Source organism: Culicoides brevitarsis, chromosome 2 (genome assembly GCF_036172545.1).
Source record: "Culicoides brevitarsis isolate CSIRO-B50_1 chromosome 2, AGI_CSIRO_Cbre_v1, whole genome shotgun sequence".
NCBI classification, from domain to species: domain Eukaryota; kingdom Metazoa; phylum Arthropoda; class Insecta; order Diptera; family Ceratopogonidae; genus Culicoides; species Culicoides brevitarsis.
This window is the reverse complement of record NC_087086.1, coordinates 31,463,275-31,490,033: the sequence shown is the minus strand read 5'-3', so window position 1 is coordinate 31,490,033 and position 26,759 is coordinate 31,463,275. Positions and strand designations below refer to the sequence as shown.

Genomic DNA, 26,759 nt, shown 5'->3' with positions numbered 1-26,759 from the left:
ATTGAAGTAAATTGTGAACAAAAGTTATTTTTTTTCTGATTAAGCTCTGAAAGGGCGGCACTAGATGAAACTAACTGAGGAATAATAATTGACAATTTGGGATGCTCAATTTACTTTACATGTCATGTTATGTTTTGTATTAACTCGGAATTGATTGACAAACATTTCCAGAAACCGAAGACTAGAAACTAGATTCAAAGATTTAAAGTGTGGGAAATTTTTTGTGAGCTAGAGTAGAGCTTTCTACTGAATGAAATCGAACATGCTATTTTTGTAGCGATAAGATAAGATTATGTCAATGTAGCGATAACGAACAAGGTTTGTGTACGGAGACATGTCTATGATTACTCAATTCAATAATAGTCAATAAATAATAATAATTTTTGTTGAGTAGGCAAATTATATTTTGACAGAATTTGTGCATTAAATAGAGAAGTGCATAGTTACTAAACAAGTAGTGACATGAAATCGATAGGTTTTTTAATGACTGGCCTAACATGGCTTTGAAAAATTTATATTATTGATTTTCAGGTTTTTTAAAGCTATTAACAGTTGAATTTTTTTACTTTTAATTTTTTTAGTTTTTTTTTTAATTTAGATCTTCATAAAAGAAGAAAAATTTATCAAGAAATGTAAAACTGACAAAATTTAATTTTGATGAAGAGCTTTTTTGAAAAGGCTTAGATCTTCATAAAAGAAGAAAATTTATCAAGAAATGTAAAACTGACAAAATCTGACAAGTTATTACAGAGCTGAGAATTTGTACAAAAGTTGAAAAGCTGAAATTCTCGTTAGGGCTGAAATTATGAAAAACCTAACCTAACTTTTCTTTGATAATTTGAATGAAATCTCCTGATAATGATCTTTGATTTTACAGAAAAATCAGGAGATTTCGTTCAAATTATCAAAGAAAAGTTAGGTTAGTTTTTTCATTATTTCAGCTCTTTACGAAAATTTCAGTTACTTCACTTTTTAGAAATTCTCAGCTCTGTAATAACTCGTCAGATTTTGTTAGTTTTGCATTTTCTAATAAATTTTTCTACTTTTCTGAAGATCTAAGCTTTTTCAAAGTATTTTAGGCCTCTTAATAATTTCTCAGCTCTTCATCAGATCTTATCAGTTTTTGTCAGTTTTACAAAATTTCAAAAGTTTTTGAGTTTTTCTACATTTTTACAACTTTTTAACCAACATTTTAACTCATATAAGCACTTTCAGCTCTCAAAATTCTTTAAAGCTCTTAAAAATTTTCTAAAAAAATTCAAACTTGTTAAAAGCCACGCTTCCTTCACCCTTTAATTAACTCATTTTTCCGTTATACAAAAATAAAACATAAATACACAAAAAAACATGAAATATTAATTCATAATCAAATTAAAACAAAAAAAAAAACTTTTTAGTTATTTAACATTGTTTTGTATTTATTAAGTTTATAATTTTGTTTGAAATGCTTGTAACCCTCTTGTACGTACACTCGCAAAAATTTCCATAAAATATTATGTTTGTTAATTATATTCTAACAAATGTCGTTTTTTTTCTCTCTCTCTCTTTGTATCTATGTGGCTAAAAAAAATATGCTGAACAAAATAAAGCGTAATTTTTAAAAGTTAACTGCTTTTACGACATTTAATTGCTCTTTAAAAGCTTTTGCATAAAATTAAATTTCACATTTATCATGCATATTTATGATTATTGTGTGGAGCTATTATTTCATTTCATTTTTTTTTGTCCTTTTGATATTTTTGCAACGAGGGTATTTTGCTTTAGAACAAACGTAATTACATGACTTTTTCATCGCAATATTTTTTTTTTATTTTGTGTGAAGAAAAAAAATAATGTAACGAATGAAAGAGTAAATATTTAAACAATGAATGTCATTTTAAACAGAAAACTCGTATTATTGCAACTTAACACATTTAGACGTTACAATCATCATCATTATTACTATTATTGCTTTATTTAGCATGTCATTTGCCGCAAGACTGGCATGCCATCATGAGAGACACTCTGATATAATTAAATGTGATGCCGTTCATTTACATAAAATTCTTGCAGCAAGAGACTTCATGTGAAAGTAGCACCTGCATTTAATTGGCTGTAATCCAAAAAGAGAACAAACAATTAGAACTTTCTTCGTTCTTTTTGCCTTGGATTTATCTAAATCGGCTAAAATTAAAGAGGAAAAAGTAACGAAATGCATTAAATGTTAAAGAACGAAAAAAAAAGTTCAAGAGACAGTAAAATTAATTTGATGTGACATATTGGACGTTCAACTAACGAAAAATGTTTGACGACAATGTTCGACGATGATGATAACGACGGAGGCAAGTGCGAGTGGATGTGAATGAAATATGTCGAGAACGTGATGGATTTTAATTGAATGATCTTCTCGATTATACTTTAGTACTCAATGTACCGTAAGAAATTGACGTCATTCGGCGTTAAAGATAAAATTTTGGGCTTTTTCGGGGCTTAAAAAAATTTTTTGCTAAAATGTAAAAAAAAATAAAAAATTTAAAAGAAAATTAGTAAAAAAAATTAATAAAATTTGTATTTTTTTTTTATTTTTTAGCATTTTTAGATGTTTTTTTTTAATTTTTAAATTTTAAATTTTTTTTTTGAAAAAAATTTAAAGAAAATTTCAAAAAAATATTAAAAATTTTTTTTAATAAATTTGCAAATTTAAAGAAAATTTAAAACATTTTTAAAAAAATTGTAAAATTTTTTTTTTCTTTTTTTAGAATTTTGAGATAATTTGTCACAATTTGAAGAAAAATTGAAAAAAATTTTAATTTTCTTTTAATTTGTAATTTTTAATAAATTTTTAAAAATTTAAATTTTTTTTTAATTTTTTAGAACTCCAAAAAAATTCAATAAGTTTAAATTTTTTTTTAAATTTTAATTTGTTATAATTTTTTAATTTTTTATATTAAATTTTGAAATAAAAAATTTTTGTTCGTTATAAAAATTATGAAAATTTTAAGAATATTTAAAAAAAAACTTAAAATTTTTCAACTTTTAAAACAAAAAATTTTTATTTTGTGAATTTTCTTAAAATATTTAAATAAAAAATTCACAAAATAACAATTTTTACGTAAAAAATGCAAAATTTACATATTTTATAACTACTTAGAACCCCATTTTAAACAAAAATACAAGAATAATCATTAAAAATCAATAAAGGGGCTTCATTCTCTTGAATACACAACATTAGCTCCCCTTTAAATACACAAAATTAGTGTTGTCGTTGCGTCTTTATTGTCTTTAATGATGTACAAATCACATAAAAATCATTCACGACTCGTACAAATGGAGACATTCTCCCCGTTTCAGCAAAAATTATGTTTAGTTCGTACAAAATCCTTTAATTCTGTGAATATTTAACCCTTTTTTACAACGACATTCTGTTCGAAACGGCTTCAAATGACAGCTTTATGTCTCCAATACCGTCGAAAAGCGTAAAAAGGACTCTCATTCTCCGATTTTTCATGTTCAAAAGGAATTCAAACGTCTTTCGAGTCATGTTTGGTTCATTTCGGTTCATAAAATATACGAAAAACCACCCAACTTGTATTGTTGTATCAACAACGGAACAATGGCTTGGCATTAAATATGTTAATGTTGGTGAAAATAACTTTGAAAAGTTATACCGAATAATTCGAACGGAGCAGTAGACGTTTTAAAAATGGCTCAAATTATATTTTAATTTGTGAAAATGGCAGGAAATGGGTTTTGCTACCCCTTTTCATAAAGTTTTCTTAAATTCCATCGGAAAAAATAGAAAATTTGCTCTTTTTTCCAATTTTTTACCTTAGGATCTTGTTTAAACACAAACATATTAAAATTATCCTCTCTGTTGCCATTGATATCATGAACTCACAATGTTCGGTGTAATCACTGCAACACAAAAGATTAATTAATAGAGTATATATTGCTTGCGTTGTAGTTTATATTTTCCGATAAAGTTGCGTGTTCCTCTAAAATGTAATTTTGTATTTGTTTGAGTTTTACATTTATCTGCAAAGGACCAAAATTTTCCTCATTTTATGCGAGAAAATCCCTTTTTCGAGCGATTTTTGTTCATCCTAGCGGGCGAAACATGCATAAACTGCAATAATTAACGAACACAAAGATACAAATTTCGCTGTGTGAGGCCACATAGATCATCAATATTCGAACATGCATAATAATTAATAATAAATTACCGAATGGCATTGATGTAAATAACATGTTTTTGTTCCTCGCTCCGTTCTATTTGTAACAATTTTTGCACAAAAACATTAAATATCGGGGAAAAAATGATGGTTCCCCCTGCATTTTTTTTTTGTTGTTTTTGTTTTCAGGAACAGGCAAATATGTTGACGGTTCGTGTCTCGTGTCATGTGTGTGAGCAAACTTCGTTCCGCTTTGATGGCTGTTTGAATGAAAAATGTTCCAAATGCGAATATGAATGAGTTATTGCAGTTGTTGTTCGGTGTCTGGCAAAAAAATGTCAGCAAGCGTCATAAAAAGGTTAATCGGCGAGACGAAAATTGGGATAGACAAGCATAAAGAGGGTCTACGGATAGACAACGAGTAGACAGCACGAGTGTCAGGTTGTTGAACTGACGACGGAAGATTACGGTTCGAGACGGGTTTTGTGGAAAGATAATCGCTGTGAAAAGGGTACGAATTTTGAGTGGTTTTGTGACGTGAATTGATGTTTTATTGTTTCTCGAATGTTCTTTTGTGATGGATTTGATTGAAAATTTTATTAAAATTGATATTTTGTGGTTTTAGGCGATCTGAGTGATCTTTTGATCGAGATCTCAAAGGTTTCGGGATTGACTGTTAGAGGGCGCTACTGTCAAAAAAGTAAAATTTCTGCACACAGCGGGAGTTTTTTAGAAAAACCTTAATTGAGAGTCAATTTTTATTGGAAATAACGAAAAAGTTTTAAAAATAGATCCTTAAAGATCGATTTTCGATCAGTTGATCAGTTATAGAGGGCGCTACACTATTTTTTTAATTCTCATTATGGTACTCTAAAGCTATTTTTTCTTTTCTAAAAAGTCCAATGACATTTTGATCAAACCGACATTTTTTTAGAAAAATTCCAACTTAAAGCATTTTATTCGAAAAAAAATAAGTCTTTTTGGATCTTTATTCCGTTATTTGACTGTTCATAAGAGGGCGTTTCAGTAACTTTGAAGCAATATTTAAGTTTTAAAAATGAAGCATTGACTAACCTTCTTACCTATTAATTAAAACGACGAAAAAAAAATCTTACAGTTCGCTTTTCAATCTTTGTACGATCAGTTGATCAATTATAGAGGGCGCTTTAGTCGTTTTTAACCGTTTAAAGTTATTTTTCTTATTTTTGAAGCAATAATTATGTTTTAAAAATGAAGCTATTGTCTGACCTTCTGATCGTAAAATAATTTTTTATTTGAAATAATTAAAAAAAAATCAAAGAGATCATTCGTCGATCAGTTGATCAATTGTAGGGGGCGCTACAGTCATTTTTTAATATTAGAGTTAAAATTCAATTTTTTAAGCCCTTTTTGGTTTCTAAAAATAAAAAAAATATCTTTTCTCAACTCATAAAAAATTAAAAAAAAATCTTAAAAAATCCCAAATTTGTTCCAAAATAATTTTTTTGGTAAAATTCTTTCAAGTTCAACAAAAAACCTAACCTCCGACACACACAAAAAAACACTCAATTGCACTCCATATATCACTTTTTAAAACCCATAATAATTCACTTCTCGTACGCCGAATGATTTTATATTAATATTATCGTTATTATTATGTTGGTTGTGTGCACATCACGTATCGTCGCATCGCATTCAGAAAACAAATCAAAGCAATGGCAAGCAAATGAAACGCCACATTTATTGTCATCATCATCATCATTATCATATGTTTGTAGCTGCAAATATATATCAAACCACGAACCAACCACCAGCATCGACAAACGACGACGTGCGATGTCGTGTTTAGTTTGATTGATCACCACCATTTATCAATTTCAGTCAATTTTGGAATTAACATAGATAACGTTGTGTCGAGCTTTCTTCTTTTTTGTCTCCTTTTAAAGGGCGGCTTGCGTAGAAAAAAGGGAGAAAAGCGGAAGTAGAAGAACGTAACTTTTCAATTTTTAAACTTTTATCCACAAATTATGTTTCTTCCTACTCCTTTTCGCTCGTATTTTCGTATTTTTACACAAACTCCTCTTCTTCTCATTCACAACAATTTTCCATTATTCACACTTACTTAACCACTTGAGATGCAATTTATTCAACGAGTTTACAAACTCTCTTCATCAGGAACGTTTACAGAGTCCTCGTAAAGATAATGAAAATATTGTGGATTTTCTTTTAAAACATTTCTATTGCTATCATTTATCTGCATTAAAATATTTTCCACTGAAAAACTTTAAAGAACTTGCTGCTTGCATCTCTAATAAACATCGAAGATTAACCTCAATTTTGAAACTTTAGCGCGCGCTAAATCGCTTCCAATCCGGATTTCGATTTATTTTAATATTAAACTTAAGTACTTTTTGAACGGTGGTCCGTTGTTCTTCTTCTTCCTGCATGCAACATATATCTTCTTTTTTTTCGTGTGTCGAAAACTAAGCCAAGAAAATGCAAAAAAAAAGTTTTTCCTTTTTCAAAAGAAAAATGGCATCGTTCCTTAGGTATATATATATATATTATTACGAGGCTATAAATTGTGAGATGCGACATTGAAAGAAATTGAATTGAAATTGAAAATATAATATCGCATGAGCCGAAGCTGAGCTGAGCTTGCTGAGCGCTGCTGAGACAAAATTTATTTATTTATTTATGTGAATAGAAGATTTTTTTAAACGGTTCTTTTGTTATTATTGCTTTTGTTTGCATATGTGATATTTTCGGTCTTTTTATGGTTTGTTTGAATAATATTTTGTGTGTTTTTTTTTCGATGATATTGCGGTGAGATTTTCAATTTTTTTAGGGGAAGTTATAGTTGAGGGCTTTATATCTCAAGGCATTTTTTATTAAAAAATTTAATAATTTTATTTTTTTTTAAATTAATTTTAAATTTTAATAAATTAAAAAAAAAAATTCCTTTAATTTAAAACCTTTAAAAATATTTTTTTTTTTTTGTAAAAATTTAATAATTTTTTTTCAAATTTAATTTTAAATTTTTCTTATGTTTTTTTATACGTTTTTCTTTAATGAAACAGTTCAGAAAGATTTTTTTAAAAAAGATTTTTTGCTCTTATTAAATTTTAAAAATTTATTAAAGATAAAAAAAAATAAAATTAAATTATAAAAAATACTCTCAAGATGAAGAATTTTTTTATGAATTTTTTAAATTTTATTAAAGCCGAAAGTTAAAAAATTATAAAAAAACAATTCATTAAAAATCGAAATTAAAAATTAAATTTAAAAAAAATTATTAAATAAAATTTTAAAAAAGTTATTAAATTAAATTTTTAAAAAATTATTAAATTGTCGTGAAAATATTTTTTTGGAGGACTTTTTTAATTAATTTTGCATTTTTCAAGCCATTTGATTTAAATTTTTAAAAAAAGAACAAAATTAAACTTGACATTTTTGGTTATTTTCTGGCAAAAATTTCATTTCTGACATTTTTATTTAGAACAAATATTCATCAAAAATGTGCATCTTTCTCTTAAATGACCTTTTTCGTTGAAAATTTACTAAAAATATTTCTTAATGTGTCTCAAGCGCACAACATTTCGTCCTCATTAAAATTTATTTATTGTCATTATTGCTCTGCGGAACTTCCTCCACAAACATTTAGCGCGTGTTATTCAGCCAAACTCCTTCGTAGTTTATTAAATTAATTTATATGTTCGAGAAATGCTCAGAGACGTTTATATTTTGTGTTTGTTATTTATTTATGTGCGCAATGCAAAATAAATTGTTCCAAAACACCAAAATAAACCTATCATTTGCATTGCATTACAATAATTTCGTTTCGCCTCCAGCTGAAAATCCTTATCGCATGTCATCATCATAAAAAATAGTTCAAGGCCACACATTTGACAATTTATTTCATGTGCAAATTAATAAATCTCGACTTTTATCTCTTTTATTTGCAGGTCAAATTTGCAATGGAAATTGTTGTGATACGCGAACCGAAGAGCAATTGATCCAAAAATCCACAGAGAGCTTCCAGCGGATAGTGAAGGATCACACACAAAGTCATCGTAGTCTGTGGGAGTCGACAGCGAATACATTCAGAGGTGAGTAATTTCCATTTAATTGGACCAAAGTCCCTACGGAGCAAAGTTTTTCCCTTTAATTTGAAAAAAGTTTTGTTTTATTATTGATCGATTGCTCAGAGTTCTTGTAACGTGAGAAAGTACGAAAATGTTTTTTTTAACCAAACCGAGAGGAACGGACTCGAAACTGACACTTTTGACACGAAAAACTCCTCCTTTGATACAGTAGGTGTGTAATTTAATATTTAAAAAAATAACAGAGCTAAATGTCCTTTTTTGCAATTTTTTTTTTGCATTGCAGTCTCGTTCCATATTTCAGTGTGCAATGCCAAAAACTTGAATGTGAATGTGAGAAACGAAAAAAAATGCAATTCTTCTTCTTCTTCTGCTTTTCGTTTCATACAGTTGACCTTCACATTCCAGTCCGGGACAGCAATGCGAGAAAAAAGGTGGTTTTAAAGCAAAATTAAAGCTCACTTTTACTATTTTTTACCGCATTTCGAAGAAAAATTGTGGTTTTATGATGGAATTTTCCTCTGTCTCCGAAATTTTTACTGCATTTTCGTTATGAGGAGTACGAAAATGTGAAGTGAGGAGTACAAAATTGTGAAATTTGTGCATTTCAATGGAGAAAAGACCACAAATGATGAGGAGGAGTACAAAAATGTGAAGCGAGGAGTACAAAATTGTGAAATTTGTGTATTTCAATGAAGAATAGACCACAGATGATGAGGAGGAGTATCAAATTGTGAAGTGAGGAGTACAAAATTGTGAAATTTGTGCATTTTTAATTAAAAAAAGACCACAGATGATGAGGAGGAGTATCAAATTGTGAAATGAGGAGTACAAATTTGTGAAATTTGTGTATTTTAATGGGAAAAGACCACAGATGATGAGGAGGAATATCAAATTGTGAAATGAGGAGTACTAAATTGTGAAAGTATTTCAAAATTTGCTTGGTTTGGATTAATTGAAATAAATTTTAAGGAGTTTACTTACATTTTTTTAGCCAGAAATTTCATGTGCTCCAAATCAGCTTGTCAATTTACTTGTAAGCCAACAACAAGCAAAACAGTAAGAGGATGCCCGTGTGAAAAGCGACAGCACACACAAAAAAAAATTGTCACATGAATGCGCAGAAAAAAAAGTATCCAGATAAAATATTCATTCTTCATCGTTGTGTATGAGTTTACATTCCTCTCTTCTTCTGTGTCGCCCCGTTTTGTGTCGCACATAAACACACAAAATCTTTAGAATTTAGAGCTTTATACGACAAATATGTTACAACATCGATTTTAACGCTAAATCGACGTTCATCGGGGAATTTTGTTGTGTGTTTGTTGTTGCAAGGAACGACGTTGTAAATATTTGAAGAATCGACGCATAGCACGATGATTCATAATTTAAAACTTCAGGGAAGGCAACTTGTTTCAATTTTGCTCCAAATAAGATTTTTTTTTTCAATCCTGGAATTTGTCGCATTCGAAGCAGAATTAACTGGAGGCAAATTTTCGGAAAATTTCCAAGGGAACATAACCACAACGCATTAATCCGCCCTCTTGCTTGCTGTAATGAGATAATTATTTGTTGTTGTAAAATTGTTGTTATTAGTTTCATAGAAACCGAGAGAAAAAGAGATTAAACTAACGAGAGACAAACATGAACGATAGAGGTGTAAAATTGCATGTAAATATTGTTAACTATATGTAATTATTATTATTATTATTTGACTCGCAGATTATCTTGCTCCGCACTTAAAAAAAAGTTAAATAAAAGGGTGCATATGCCGAGTGATTGTTGTGATATGTAATCCGATAATCAAGTGTTTGTTGTTATTATGTTACTTACGACGAGCGACGACGAATGACGTAGACTTACATGTTTTCGAGTTTTGCAAATTATAGGCTTCTTCTTTTGTGTTGTGCGCTACTACTTTAGACAATTATGTGAGGTTTCAAGTAAGTCAAAAGGAAAATGGGGGTTAAGTTACTCTCCGTGAGATCACTTGTTTGGTTGAAAAATTAACATTTTGTGTGAGGAATGTTGGTTAAATGAGGAGTTATTTAAGGTTAATGAAGATGAAGAGTGTCTGTCTGTGATTTTTTGTTAAAATTTTAAGAAAAAATTGTTCATGAAATTAAATTTGAAAATTTTTTGTGAAGACTTCCTATGAGCTTTTTACAAAATTTTAGAAACTTAGTCAAGAAAATGGATTTTTTGATCAAAATTTTAGGTTAGGTTTGACAAAGCGATCATCGCGAAAAATTCTTGTCTGTTTTTTTTGAATAAATTTAATTTTTTGAATCAATATTGAATTAAAAATTTGATTTTTCTATCAAAATTTATTAAATTTTTGACTAACTGACATGAAATTCAATTAAAAATAATTTTAAAAAAATTTAAAAAAAATAATAAAATAAATAAAATTTAAATAAAATAAAAAAAAATATTAAAATAATTTTAATTTAGAAAATTAATTAGAAAATTTCATTAATTAAAATATTTTAAAATTTTATTAATTAAATTAATTTAAAAATTTTAATTAATAAAATATATTAATTTATTAAATATTTAATTAATTAATTATTTTAATTGTTTTAGTTAAAAAATCATTAAAATTTTTATTCTAAAAAAATATTTTAATTTTTTTTTATATTAATCAATTTCTAAAAAATTTAAATTTTTTATATTATACTTATAAAATTAAAAAAAAAATAATAAAAAATTGAGATAAATTAAAAATAAATTAAATTAAATTAAATAAAATAAAATTATTTAAATTAAATATTTAAAAATATAAATTTTGTAAAAATAGAGGAAAAATTTTGAAAAATTTTCCTACTTTAAAAAATTAAAAAAATGCGCTTACCTAACTTTCTTTTAATAAAAAAAAGAGAAAAATCGTCTCCATAAATTCCACGACTCCACATGTTTTGTTTTTATTGTTTGCTCAGTCAGTCATCGCATCGCATCGTCGGTCGTCGGTATCTTTCTGCCAGGAGAGTCGGATTTCAGTGTTTCAGTAAATAAAATGGTGCGATGGTGAGTAAGTGATGCCGAAAAAAGCAAGAATAAATGTAAATACCACAGCATCCGGTGCTCTTGTTTATTGTTGTTTATTTTTTTGTAGCTCTCTACAACTATATCAAATATACTGAAACAAAAAAAAATGTATAAAATAAGCTGCTTAGCGCGCTCTGATGCTTTCTGCACATTCCAAGCCATCATCGTTGGAAACCGCAACATGAACTTTTGTCTGGCTGACTGGAATTTTGTTACCCAGTTTTGTTAGTTTTCCCTCGTCTCCTTCTGTCTCTCTCTCTGATATTCTGTCATTTAATTAAAAAATTACACATTTTTTTTACACGCTCTACTTGAAAATATTGTTGCAGTTTGTTAGTCCCCAACATCAAACAAACAGGCAAGCTGGTGAACGACAGAAGAGGTGATAATGAAATGAAACACCTTTGTTTTGCTTTGTTGCGTTTTGTTAGCGGATGACTAACAATTGCGGTTGATTCACTTGACATGACAACTTTTTTTTTTTGGGTGGCTTCTTTTGAATATTTAAACAACAAACTTCCGTTTCACAAAAATTCTTGTGAAGCTCATAAATCAAAATGATCTCAAAAGAGAAAAAATAAAAAAAAAATTGAAAAGCATCAAAAAATAAATTAATTACCAATTAACTCAGGAATTTCTAGACAAATGTTTTATCTCTGCACGATTCACGCACAATGTCGACTGTTTTTTTTTGCTGCGCAATGAAGACATAAACAAATATTTGCGAAAACGCTTCTTCGTTCGTTGCTACGTTAATTTGCACTTTATAAATGTATATTTTTAAAATAAAATGTTATAAAGCAGAAAATTAAGTAGAAAATTGCAATAAGAAACATGCCGCTTGTGTACGGTGCGATATTTATATAAACACGCCTGATCTGCATTATATCAAAAAAAATCTTCTTCGTTCTCTGTTTCGGGTGTTTGATTGCATGTTTTACGTTTTTCTGAGGTTTTCACTCGACAAGCGTGTCGATTTTTGGAATGTCTTTCATCCTCCTCTCTCGCATGTGTCATTGGCAACGACGTCGGAATGCATCTGAGGATTAAAGCCAGAGAGTGACAGAGACAGTTAATGTAAATAATTAAACTTTGCAGTAATTGCTAATCAGATTTAATGTGACATGACTTGCATCATCCAGCCCTACGGATTGAAAAGGTGTGAGATTGACCTCTGATGTAAACTTTTTAAAAGGATCTACTCAGTCTCTTAAGGTAATTGATCGATCTTAGGGAATCCATCTAACCCATCAAGAGGTCAAATTGACCCCTTTTAAAGTTGAACGAAATATTAAAAGATCAACTTCAAAAAGGGGTCAAATTGACCTCTTAAGAGGTTAGATGGGGTCCCTGAAAACGATCAAATTGATACCTTAAGAGACTGAGTAGATCCTTTAGGTAAGTAAGGAGTCAGATTGATCCATTAGGAGTTTAATTAACACATTGAGTCTCTTACGGTATCAATTTGATCTTTTAAGGAGTCAATTTAACCAATCCTTAAGTTAAGAGGTCAATTTGACCCCTTTTGAAGTTGATCTTTTAATATTTCGATCAACTTCAAAAGGGGTCAAATTGACCTCTTAAAGAGTTCGAATGATTCCTTAGAAGACATCAAATTGATACCGTTAGAGACTGAATTGATCCTTTAAAAGACTCTTCAACTCCTAAAGGATCATTCTGACCCCTTATGAGGTCAATTTCATACCTTTTCAATCCACAGGGCAAAACCAAAGGAGCTCGTTTGATGTGAGGAAAAACATAAACAAAACACAATTTCACACCTTTTTGCATGCCACACAGCGCTACGAGTCAATTAACTCTCTCAAGCAAAATAAAAGCCAATTATTCCAATTTACTGTGAATGTTTTGATGATTGAGTGAATCTACTTACCTACTGCTTACTCACACGGCGCGGCGCTGCAATGATTATGATGTGTGTTTGATTGGAAAACGCCAATTATGATGATTAATATCAGTAATTAGGGTCATTAAATGTAAATAATATGATTGTGTGGCCCCAAGTGTTTTGTTGTGTCTATGCTTCGGCAATGGCATGGCGTCAAGTCAAGAAAACATGTTTATCTTTACAATTTCTTGATACGAATTAATTGAAATGAAATGTAAAACAGAGGCAATTAAAAAATCCCTTTTGGATTTCCGCCAAGGTCGACAAAATCACACACGTGTGACTCTCTCTAAAAAAATTTCAATGACGACAAAAAAATCCGATAAAAAGCGTTTAGTCATGTTGAAACAATCAAGAAAGCACCAAAAATTACCATAAGCTCACCTGGAAAATGAAAAATGAACAAAAGACGAGCAAAAAAAGGCACAGAAAAATTTTTGTGTGACTTGACGAAACAACAAAATTCAAGCAAGCAAGTGCTCTAGGTATATTAAATAAAATATAAGAACCCAAGGACGTGTTGTTAGCACAGCACAAGCAGCACATTATATTCAAATTATTGTCTTTCGTGTATGTGATATGTATGCCTGGCTTTCATGCCAGGTGCTGGAAAACAAGAGAGGAAAACATGAAAAGTAAATTTTCAACTCTCGTACATGCAAATTTATTTCGTTTTTTCATCTGTCTATACGTTATTGAGTGAGTCTCATGTTGTTTTGCTTGTCTTTACAAAAGTAGAACATTGAATTTTTTTCTTGTTGTATTATTTGTTCAAGGAATGATTTGATGTTTTACAAAAATTTTGCAGCTTTTCTCTCTTGTGAGTAGTAAAATTTTGTCTTGTTCAAGTCATTTGAACAAACTGACCGGAAAGTTTCCTGAAAATAAACACACATTTCATTGGATTTCCCTGAGATTTGTTCGCATTTGTGGAATTCCCGATAGTTGTTGAAACAAGAGCAAAACTCGGAGATCATGACTGAGAAAATTTTTGACACTAAAAATCTTGCCTGCTATTTGATCTCAATTAATATATTTTCTCACACAGCAAAAAGTTTGCATTGCTTTGCCAATATAATAATACAATTAAGCAGAAAAATACACAAAAGGCATCCGAAACGTTCCCATTTACCGTGTTCGACAAAAATTTTTCGTTTCGATGTTCATCGCTTGTGTTTGTTTATTATTGTGTGTATTTTATTTTTTTTTCACATATATGAGGAGAGAGAACAAAAGGAAGTGAAGATTCGTACAACAATAATAAAATATACACAATTACTGATAAAATTCCTTTTCTCCTTCATTATTTTACCTGGAATACACCTTACTGAAGTACACCGAGCATTGAGCGAGCAAGAGCATCGATGTATTTGCATTTAAAAAGCAAAAGACGAAAACGAAGAGAGAAGCGGACAAAGAAAGAGTTACAATTCAACAGGCAAATGCTTTTGATTATTTTTATGCTAAATATTTGTGTTGCTTGTGTGAATAAATTGGGGTAAACAATCAATTACAGGGTAAGATTTAATTGCCGTAAATGATTTTTCCTTTCAGATTTTAGCTTTGAATGCCATAAACTGCATGAAAAGAATTGGAAATACAAAAACAAAGCTCAAAGACTTTAAGTTAAAGAAATTACGTAACATTTTCAGAAAGAGTTTCATTCTGTTCATTGAACATATTCAAGTAAAAGATAAAGTAACAGCTGTAACTCTCATTTAAATGGATAAACAAGAACAAAAGTTGAGGGCCTGCTACGGAAAAACTACAAAAACAGTAACATTCAATCAGACAACGCAAGGAATTTTCACTCCAATTAGAAAATGACATGATCGACTCTACAGATTTGGTTTAACAGATTACTGTCAATTTAAAATTAGAAAGAAGCTCAAAGGAAGCAGCTTAGTTCAGAAAGCAGATTGAAAAAGAAAAAGACGTTCATTCCTCATAATCCATGTATCATGTATTTTTGGGTATATGCTCCATAATCCATGTATTTTTGATTTATGCACTTTCCCAGAAAATTTGAGCCAAAATTGAAATAGTTATTCGCAAAACAGCACATTGGAAAATGAGATTTCAAAGACAAATCGAAAGAAAAATTTGAATTTTGACTAAGTACAAGAGATTGTTGAGACTGTGCTTTAAGTATTTAAACTGCCCAGTTTTTTAAATAGCCCAACAAAAACTATGGGTCGATAGAACAAACATATTGTCATTGATTCATATTATGGATGTTAGTAAATAAAAGTTGGATCACTCACATGTCAAGAAATATTGGAAAGGCTTTTGCTTTTGCATTGCTGATTTTTCCCAAAATAAAATAAATGAGAATTATGAAGTAATGGGGAAAGGATTATGTGTAATAAGACATACAAAATTGAAATGGTACTCAATGCCAGATATAAATCCAAAATTTTTATCGTTCAAGCTATACGAATTTTGAAGGTCACTAAGTATTCTATTTATTGTGATATCCTTTATTGTTAAAATCTGTGCCTTTGTAGAGTCCCTTTAAAAGTTTATAAAATTATGTATGTAACTTAAGTATAGTCATCTCATGTAAATTAAGTCGAAGGAATAAAACATTATTGTATTGTATTTTAAAGGTCACAATAATTGACAACTCACCCTATTCTTTAGCAGCAATGAAAATATAAAAATTTTTACCGATAAAGCTTCCTTCGGTGATGATGTACGACAGAAAATATATTTACTTTTCCTGTGTTGTTGTTGTGTTTTAAGTTTCATACTTTAGTACGTTCTGTCCTCCACACACATGAAGACAGTATTTATTTACACACACAGAACGACGAAGAACAAGAAGACGAGAAACTCTTCACATATGAATTAAATAACTTTTAAATAAAAGTACAAAGAGAGATCGAGAGCTGGTTCCAAATTCAGTTTCTGTGTCTTTCTTTTTCTTTGCCATTACCTGTGTAAAAATGTGCTTTGAATGTTGTTTCTCCGTGGTTGTGTGTGTGTATGTTCGACTCTCTGATCAATGGAAAAGGAATGCAGATTAAAAGCATTAAAGGCGTGGGAATATCATCTGGATCAAACAAGTATGAACATGACGATGCGATGGAAGAGAAAACAATGAATGTCTTTTGTGATTCTTTTTTCGTCTTGCTCTTCGTCTTGTGTTTTATTTCATGAAAATGCCCCGTGTGGGCATTAATTTTTATTAATATTATCAGTGTTTAAGCAACGTCGATGATGATGATGATCATGATGATGAAGGGAAGCAACTTACTTGTTAACATTATCTGTGATTTGTGTGATGAAAATTAACGGTTGTTAAAAAAAAGGATAAAAACACAGCATGAAACTATTTTTCATAACAAACACTTTTCTTTATCTCTCGTTGCAGATCATGTGTTCGAGCTGTTACGCCAGTCCGAGAATCGGACACTAAGTCTCTTCAACACCGTCTATACTCGCATGACACACATGTCTAGACAACCCATTCAAGAGCTCTACAAGAGTATTCAGAGGTAAGTGAACCGCTCGAAATAATTGCGATTTATGTGCAAAATAGAGAGAGAGAGAGAGACGAGTCTCGAGGGTCAGCTAAGAAGAAAAAAAAAGGAAGAGTAGGCAATAACAATCACTTTTATGTCATGTGGTGCTAAAAAGTGTGTGATATAAAAGGAATTTTATGTAGATTTTTGCACGCTAATCTTTTGCTTGAATCGCGCAGAGATTTGTGTAAATACAACAAAAAATATTTTTACTTCGATATTTGAACAGCAAAAAAACGAAGGAATGCCATAAAATACAAGAAAAGACAATTATCGTTCTCTGGTATACGACTACAGCCTTTCGTAGCGAGGTGACGCGTTAAATGTACGCCGGTATTGTTTTGAAACAAAAAGGTATAAATTCAAGTTCTGCATCTCTCTATGGCTCGTGTGAATATTTTCGTTGTTGAAAAATAAATAATAATAAAGAGATAAGAAAAAAAATTTCATTTTTCAAAAAAAAAAAAAAAAAAAATCGTGCATGAAATGAGCTGTGAACGAACTAGGCCTCTAGCACGAAATTATTTTCTTGTTAACACCATGTTGATGTTTCAATTTCTTCTTTCAGTCACTTCCTCTCGAAAATTTCGAGCAACGCGAACGACGAGAGCTTAGAAAGGAGTGTCAATAACTTCTTTGTTCAACTTTTCCCGGTCGCCTATTTGCATGGCATTAATTCCGAAAGGTTCAGTGGCGACTCGAGCAGTAGCAAAAAACTTTTGGACTTCAATGCTGACTATAAAAATTGTTTGAGCAACATGTACGAGCAATTCCAGCCTTTTGGAAAAGTCACGAAGGAACTTTCCCAGAGCATTACTCAAAGTGTTCATTTGGCTTCAGTTTTTTTGCGAGGCTTACAAGGCGGTGCGAAAGTTCTTGGGGGTGTGGAATCCTTGGATGTCCATAATTTGGATGTTAATTGCAAAGAAGCACTGTTGAAGATGAATTATTGCTCGAGTTGCAAAGGATATAGTCACGTGCATGTCAAACCCTGTTACGGTTATTGTATGAATGTAATGAGGTAAGTTTTTTTTTTAATTAAATTTTTTAGGAAAAATTTTTAATTTTTTTAAGAAAATTTTTTAATTTTTTTAAGAAAATTTTTTAATTTTTTTAAGAAAAATTTTTAATTTTGATTCAAAAAAATAGGGGCTGCTTAAATCTTTATTTGGGAACATTGAACAAAGACTGGAACAGCTTCACGGATGCCATTCCAAAGCTCAATAACCTCGTCACGTCACAAGATATGGGCATCGAAAACGTCATTCGCAGTCTGGACAGTAAATTATCGAATGCCATCATGTACGCGATGGAACATGGACCACAAATTGACAAAAACGTAAGTAATTTTTATTGCTATTCGATTTTGTTTTTTATTATTATTATTTTTTCGTCGGATTTGCATAGCAATAAAAAATATACTTTTTCATATATTTATTATTTTACGACTGAATTTCCGTTTTAAATTTCGAAATAAGCTGCTTTTGAGCTGATTTGATTGTCAAACAGATCATAAATTCCATTTTTTGTTTGATTTTTTTTGTTCCTATCAAAATCTGTGTTTGAGCTTCTGGTTAAAAGATTACATTCACTGACATTTGTTGTACCAACATCGATTTTTATCTCGCTCGTCAAAGAGTTGTGATGAGCAGCTCAGCTAGAAAATGGAATGAAATGAAATGAGCTGTCAATTAAAAGTTATTAATTGACAGTTTTTAATTTTATCTGTTCGTGAAATGAGACACGAAAAAAAAAGTAGAAAACGTGGAATGAATTAGAAGATTTTTTTTGTTTGAATTTTTTTTCTAAAGCGAGTTGAGAGAAAAGTTTTAATAAATGAACGTTAATGAATACTGGGAATCCTGGCGGAGTTGTCATAGATATGAAATTTAATACGGTTGAAGCTTATAAAATTAGAAGTGTTTTCATGAAAGTTTGAGTTTTCAGGAAAATTTGCCTCAAGCTGATTGGATAATTAATTTTTAAAAAAAATTAATTCGATTTTTTTAAATTATAATTTAATGTTTGAAAAATTATCAATATTATTAAATTTTTTAATTAAATAAATATAAATAAATTTTTATTTTTTTTAATTAATTAAAGCCGAAAAAAACTTAAAATTTCAGAAAAAAAATTTTTTAGCTTACGTTTGGCTTTTAAAGTTTAAAAAAACCTAATTTTTAAAATTTCAAAAAAATTAAAAAAAAAATATTATTCATAAAAATATTTTATAAAAAAATTTTTTTTACTTTTTTATTATTAAAAAAATTATTCTTGAAATTATTTTTGAAAATATTGTAAGTAAAATTTGAAAGCTGTAATTTTGAGAATTATTTTTTAACCGATTTTGGAAAAAACTTTAAGTATTAAAATTATATTTATTATAAAATTAATAAAAATTTTTTATAATTTTTTTTAAATTTAAAAATTAAGTTTTTATTAAAAGTTTAAAAGCCTAAAAATATACGCTAAAAATATTTTTTTCTGAAAATTTAAGTTTTTTTGGCTTTAATTAATTAAAAAAAATAAATAAATAAAAACATATTCATATTATTTTATTAAAAATTATATAATTTTCTTCTTTTAAAATGAAACTCATTTTATTAAAATTCTGAATAAAAAAAATAATTAAATATTTAAAAAATTTAGTGAAATTTTGAAAATTTTTAAAACTTTTCATTCATAAAATTTAATAATAACTGTTTAAAAAAAATCCTACAGGAAGTCGAAAATTAAATCGTTAAGCACATTTTCGTGCCCGAAGAGGCGCTAACAATCAATTATTGTCCTAATCAGATCAAGACTAAATTCGAAACAAATGAAACACAAAACGAGAAAAAAGTCACTCAATCTTCTTCATACAAAACTTCACTGATCTTTATCTTTTTTTATAAAATAAAATAAAAATAAAAAAAAATCCTTAAAGATGAAAGAAACGAAATTCCAGACAAAAAGAGAGAAAAACTTTAATTAATAATCGTGATTCACAATCGAAAAAATATTTAACACATAATAATAATAATAATAATTGAGAAATGAATCAAAAGAACGAATAAAAAAAATGAAATGCATGTTATTAAAAAATAAATGGTGAATCCTTTTGGAAGTCAGTCAGCTACAGACAAGGAAATAATGCAACGAAATTCTTTTTGTGTGTATCATCCTCAGCTACGAGGAGGATTGGAATTCGAAAACGACAACACTATAACATGGTTATATCACGCGCCCCCAGCAGTTCTTACAAGAAGGCAACAGCATGTTGCTCACAAAAAAAAATTTCCTTCGACGAAGAAGAAGAGTAACGAGTAAATAAAGGGACATGTGTAAAACTTTAAGAGCAACGAAAAAAAAAGTTAAAAACGCATTTATTGTATATTGCTTTGCTTGCTCGATTGCATTCCCTTCTCGTGTTGTGTTTCCTCCTTTGCACTTCTCTCTGCACTGCTCACAGCTCCGTTCACGTACCGAGAGACAGTTATTCGTTCATTTGCTCATTCCACTTTATTTGTCTCGTTATAAAGGTATAAGAACGAAGAAAAAAAGCATTAATAATAAAGAGGTGCCGCCAAACAGTTCAAAGTGTTTATATGCCAATATATTGCTTGTTGCCGGGCTGTACGAGGCGCTCTGTACACGGAAAAAAGGGAGATGTATGCATTTATTCATTTATTTTATATTTATTAAATAACACAAAACAAAAAAAAATAAAACAAAAATTCCTTAAGAAGAGCTCGTGTGTGTGTGTGTGCAACGAATTTAGTAGGAGTTTAGCAAGCGAACCTACCTGACACTACTTTTGTGTAATAATAATATGTGAAGATGAAGAGAGTATACCGTTCGTTCCTTCGTTCTTCTTCTGATTCAGATTCAGCTTCATGCCATGCTGCTGTAGCTGCTGCTGATGCATGTGTGTGAATACCTATGGCTTGTCTTAAATCGAAAATTTATGTATCCGTTTTATCTTTCTTCGTTTTTTTTTCGTATATTTTATTATACATTTTTATATTTAAAGTTGTATCATTTTTTTTGCAAAAAAAAAATATAAAATAAAAAAATGAAGAGCAAAAAAAATTAAATTAAAACTATAACGAGGTAGAATTATGCCTGTGAAGACCTACACAAGCGCGAGCATGTGTATAAGAGTGTTAAAATTTTGTGTTCAGATGAATTTTTGAAAGTTTTTTGCTCAGTTAAGGAATTTTGTTTTGATTTTTTTATTTAAAAAATTAAAGGATTTTAAAGAGATTTGAAATAATTGTTTTTGCTGAATAAAAAAAGCTGCTGAATTTATAGAAAATTTGCTGAATTGAATTTGAACTGAATGAAATTTGCTGAATAGCTGAATTTAATTAAAATCAAAAATTTTTACTCAAATTATGAACAATAGTTTTATAATCACTCAAAATTGTGTTTGCTGAAAATTTGCTGAACACTTAATGAAAATTCTAGAATTAAGTTGCTGAATATAAAAAAAATGCTGAATAAAAAAAAATTTGCTGAATAGCTAGCTCAGTTTGATAAAAATAAAAAATTATAACTCTAATTTTGAACAAGAGTTTTGTAACTACTCAAAGCAAGGTTTGCTGAATTTAAAATTTAATGAAAATTGCAGAATTAAATTGCTGAATTAAATTAAAACTGAGTGAAGTTTGCTGAATTGCTTTTAAATTTATTCAACTTAGATCCAAATAAATAATTTTAACCAAAATTTTGTTTAAAAAAAATATTATTCACTCAAAAGAAAGCAAAGCCTTCTAAAATTTTGCTGAATATGAAATTAATTTGTTTTGAAAACAATTTTTTTTATCCAAACAAAAAAACTATCGAACAAGAACTCAATATTTTTTGATAAAATTTGAATTTTTGGAAGTTTTAAAGAATTAGAACTCAATTCAGCAAAATTTTAAATTATATTCAGCACGCTGAATTTCCAAATTAATTATTTTAATTTCTCAAAGCTACATTATAAATTCGAAAAAGTTTTAATTCAAATTTTGAAATTTCTTAGTGCAAATTTTGAATGATTTGTATTCAGCAGTATAAAATTTGCTAAACAAAAAAGTTGCTGAATATAAAATTTAAGCCTTATTTCTCAGCTGAATTGTGATTTTTCGAATTTATTACGTGTCTTTCTGGAATTTCTATAATTATTTTGGATATTCAGCGCGCTGAACATAATTTCAAATTTTGCTGAATTGAGATTTTACTCTTTAAAACCTGTCAAAAATTTGCTGAATTAAGAAACCACACGTTAATTCAGATTTTTTTGCACATTTCCATCACACTCACACAGCAAAAACGAAACAAAAATAAAAATCTCGACAGGACGATGCGATGTTGGTGTGCCATGCCATGCCGGTGCCAATCAGAAATAAATATTAAAATGAAGAAATATCGAAAACCGCATATTATCACTGATTCACGCCTGCACACTCACACACACATCCCTAAGTTTGATGCCCCGAATTCTTGTCCGTTTTTCCTCATCTCTCTTGCAATCTCTTGAGATGAAAAAAAAATTATGATCAAAAAATCATAAATTAGGAAATTAATAGCCAATCTGTCCGATTTGGTGTGAGCGGTCAAGTTCATGTGGGGTTTTGTTGTTATTTAATATCATTCGTTTTTTTATTTTATTTTTTTGCGGATTTCTTTGTTTTTTTTCTCTCACACGTCGGTCGATCATCATCAAGAGCTGCAAAAGAGATTATTTACTGGTTCAACAAATCCGATTAAGCACACATTTCGCGACGATAATTTTTTTTTTCTCGTTTTTAATGTGCGTCTCTTCGGTTTAATTAAGATTCAAGTCGTTTATGACCTTAATTTATATAGATTTGTAAAGTGTTTTGTATGCACAATGTTTCACATAATTACGTCTCAATTTGTTGTTTACAGTTTATTTGCATCTCTCTCTCTCGTTTCGCTCGCACGATGACACACACATTCGAGACATGAGTTGCATTTAATGAGCAAACTCGATAAGAATCGCTGCTGCTGCTGTTGTCATCTGTTGTTATGCGACGACGACGACGATTAAAATAGATCTCATGTGATTGCACGTTTGTCCCATTTCCGGGACTCCTTTTATGTAACGAGCGAGAAAAAAAGTTGTAACCCGTTTCCAAGACAGGAATTTAATCGTCATCGCAATCGAGTGTCACCAACGAGAGAAAAGAAATATAAAAAAAAAGTTAAACGATTGTTTGCTGAAAAAAAAAATAAATCGGACTCTGCTAATAAATCAAATGAATTTCTATGGTTTTTGTGCCGTCTGAATAACAATAAGGATCTTGTTTTATACTTTTTTGCTTTATTATTATTTTTTTTTCAATAGGCACCCAAAATATTTTGGTGTGTAATAATTTATATCGAAATTTATTTTTTTTTTTGCTTTCATTTCTAAATGTAATCGCTTTTGTCTTCGATTTTCGTGTGAGACTTTTTCGTGTCTCCATTGTCGCTCACACAGACTTTACGAGACTTCAATAAATAACAAATCACTTTTTTTTTGCACGAAACAATGAAAAACAACCAAATGAGTAAGCAACAAGCATCTGAGAAAATATTGTTCGAAAAAAAAATGTAAATGATACAATCCAGCATTAATTTATTAATAAATGAGTCATCAACTAATAATTTTTTTTTTGTGTTGGGTATTGAAGCGATTCAGAACATATCGATGATGATGATTCAACAATTGGTTGACTGGTTCTTGTCAATATGCTGAACGCATAGAAAAGAAATCGCAAGAAAAAAACGGAAGATGATAATTTTGCGCTTTATTTATGTTTCTGGTGGTAACCGAGAACAGTGAGCGGTGTTTTAATCATGCGGATTAATGCAAATTATGGTTTTTGTAGCGGGAATAAGGCGCCTGAGGTGATGTTTTGGCAGTATTTATGAGAAATTAAATTGTTGGATTGAAAATTTAAGGAATTTTTAAATAATTTAAAATTATTTTTTTGCTGAATTATAAAAAGTAGCTGAATTAAGGAAAGTTGCTGAATAGAAAGAAATTGCTGAATTAAAACAAATTAAAACTTTCTGAAGTAAAATAAATTTAAATTTGCTGAATTTAAAATAAATTTGCTGAATATGAACAAATTTAATTTTAAAAAATTAAAATTTGCTGAATAAAAACAAAATGAAGTTTGCTGAATTAAAACAAATTAAAATTTGCTGAATTAAAACAAAAAAATTAAATTAAAATTTGCTGAGTTTAATCAAATTTAAATCATAAAAATTGAAATTTGCTGAATTTGAACAAATTGAAATTTGCTGAATTTGAACAAATTGAAATTTGCTGAATTTAAACAAAAAAATTTGCTGAATTAAAATAAAAATTAAATTTGCTGAATTGAAATAAAAAAAAACTTGCTGAATTTTAAAAATTAAATTTGCTGAATTGTAAAAAAAATTTGCTGAATTTAACAAGAAATTTTGAATTTGAAAAAAAATTAGCTGAATAAAAACAAAATGAAGTTTGAAAAATTAAAACAAATTAAAATTTGCTGAAGTAAAACAAATTAAAATTTGCTGAATTACGAATACAAATTTTTGAATTCGAAAAAAAATTTAAATTTGCTCCAAATACCAATTATTGACTTGCTCAAAAAAGGTGACTTAATTTTTTTAACTTGATTCTTAACTGATTTTTATGCTGAATTAGATACAAATTAAATTGAAATTTGCTGAATTAAGTTGAAATTTGCTGAATTAAGTTGAAATTTGCTGAATTTAGTTGAAATTTGCTGAATTAAATTGAAATTTGCTGAATTGAAACCAAAATTTAAATTTGCTGAACTATAAAATTGCTGAATTACAGCATAACTTCATATTTCTAGCATTAAAAACTTTAATTTTTTATTCAGCAAAATATGTTTGACTTCACAAAAAGCTTCAAAAGTTCAAAAATCGCCAACTATGGCTTTTAAATAAATTTTTGAGCTTTTCAACTAATTAATTTTTAATTTTCAGCACAATTTTGTCACATTTCGTTAAAAATTTCATCACCTTGAACTCCAACTTTTGCATTTAAAGATAAAAATTATAATTCTAAAAATGCAAAATCTGCAGAAAATGTTTCGTACGTGACATTCTAGCACTTGAACTACCGTTCCAAGGTTGTTTTGAATCGTCTCATGCACAAAATGTCTCTATCAAAACTTCTTTAAAGTCAACAAAAGCTGACTCAATTTCATAAAAATTCAAGGGTTTCATTAACGTGTCTATAAAAATCCCACGTAAATCGCGAGAAACCCTTTTTTCTCGTCGCAGATCTCAAAACTCATCGAAGGTTAACGAGATCCGCGATAAGAATGAAATAAGACGCATTCTTGAATTTATTACATTTTAGTTAACTTAATAACAACAATAAACTGAAATAAAAGGAGGAATTATTATTTTTATTTACACACACGTACATGTTCACACGATGACGATGAAAACGAGCGACGACGAAGTTCAGTCAGTTCAGTTACATAAATAAACAAAAGAATGCAAGAATTGAACAGTGAACACGTTTCTTGCAGAGTCATTTCTTGCTTACTTACAACTTTTCTCTTTTTTTTTTTGTATTTTATTTTCTGCTTCTGATCGTTGTTGTCGTCGCTCGTCATCGTGTGAATTGTTGCTTGCTTAGGTGTGTCAGTCATTTTTTTTCACAAATCTTCTCATTCAAAAAAATCACGAAAAACCTCAAATCTCATAAAATAAGGCGGCATTCTGGTCACTGGTCTGCGTCGATCGATAAAATAATAATTTTTATTGATATTTATTAAAAAGTAAAATAAAATAAAAATCAAATGGCGTTAAAGTCATTTACATTTATCGAACTGGACGGCACCACATTTTTTTTTTAAATAAATATTGTGTCATATATTTTATTGCCGCGCGATCGCGAACGAACGGCTTTTAATGTCTTTTAACGAAAAGTACGAATAAAAATTGTATCGCCATATAAAATATCAATAAAAGAAGAGTCGACTTTCCGGTTTGCCACAAGTTTCAGTTTGTCTTTTCGATATTTATGCAAAAAAAAAAATCTCTGCCTCCGCATCAACGATGATCGAAAAGATGAAAAAAGACAAAAATAGATGACTAAAATGTCAATACACGACACAACATCACAGCAAAATAGAAATAGAAGTAGGTTCTCGTTCTTCGTTATTTAAATAATAAATTGACTTCTGGTGTTGCACGCATGAGAAAGATACACAACACAGGCAGGCAACGAGAAAAAGAGAAGAGATTTGCATATAAATTTCGTCTAATCTTTCCTTTTTAGAGTTCATTGTGTTGCGATCACAGGGGACTCATTTGAATGACTTTTATCGCCAAGTTTGTCGTTTTTTTCGTTAAATAGATTCAAATTGGAAGTTAAGTGAAATTGAGTTGGCATCGTCTGAAGTGTGAGAGACAATTAAAAAATAAAAATTGATTTTTATTTCTTCCTTTTTTTTGGGGGATTTTGTAAATTCTGGAGTTATTTTTAAGCTAAATTTTGATAGAAAATATAAAAACCTGAGTTTTAAAAAACTGTTAAATAAATTTATAAAAAAAATTAAAACAAATTAAAAAAATTTTTTAAATAAATTAAATTACTAAAAAAAAATTAAAAAAATTAAAAAAAAATCAAATTAAAAAAATAATTAAAAATTAAATTAAATAAAAATAAATTAATTAATTAAACTAATTAAATTAATTGATTAATAATTTTTATTTTAATTTTAATTTTTCTTAAAAAATTATCAAAAAAAATATTTTTGAATAAAATTTACAAATTCATATTATTAAAAAAACTTATTTGATAAAAAATTATTTTTAAAAAAAAAATTATTTTGATTAATTTTATTATTTTATTTTTATATTAAATAAATTTTTTGTTTTAAAAATTTTATTTTTTTAGCAATTTTTTTTTTTTAAATAAATTCGAATTTTTAATTTAAATTTAATTTATTTTTTTTATTTTAAATTTAATTTTTTAAAAAGAAAATATTTTAAACATAAAATTTTAAATTAATAAAATTATATTTTAATTTAA

At 28.8% G+C, this 26,759-nt stretch overlaps 1 protein-coding gene across 1 annotated transcript in view; it reads left to right on the top strand.

Annotated features, from left to right (window-relative positions):
• LOC134830370 (division abnormally delayed protein) overlaps positions 1-26,759 on the top strand; it is a 73,098-nt gene that overhangs the window by 40,030 nt on the left and 6,309 nt on the right. The window contains exons 2-5 of the mRNA XM_063843824.1: positions 8,096-8,239; positions 16,564-16,687; positions 17,283-17,735; positions 17,864-18,053. Of these exons, the coding sequence (XP_063699894.1) occupies positions 8,096-8,239; positions 16,564-16,687; positions 17,283-17,735; positions 17,864-18,053 (911 nt within the window). The remainder of the gene's footprint in view (positions 1-8,095; positions 8,240-16,563; positions 16,688-17,282; positions 17,736-17,863; positions 18,054-26,759) is intronic.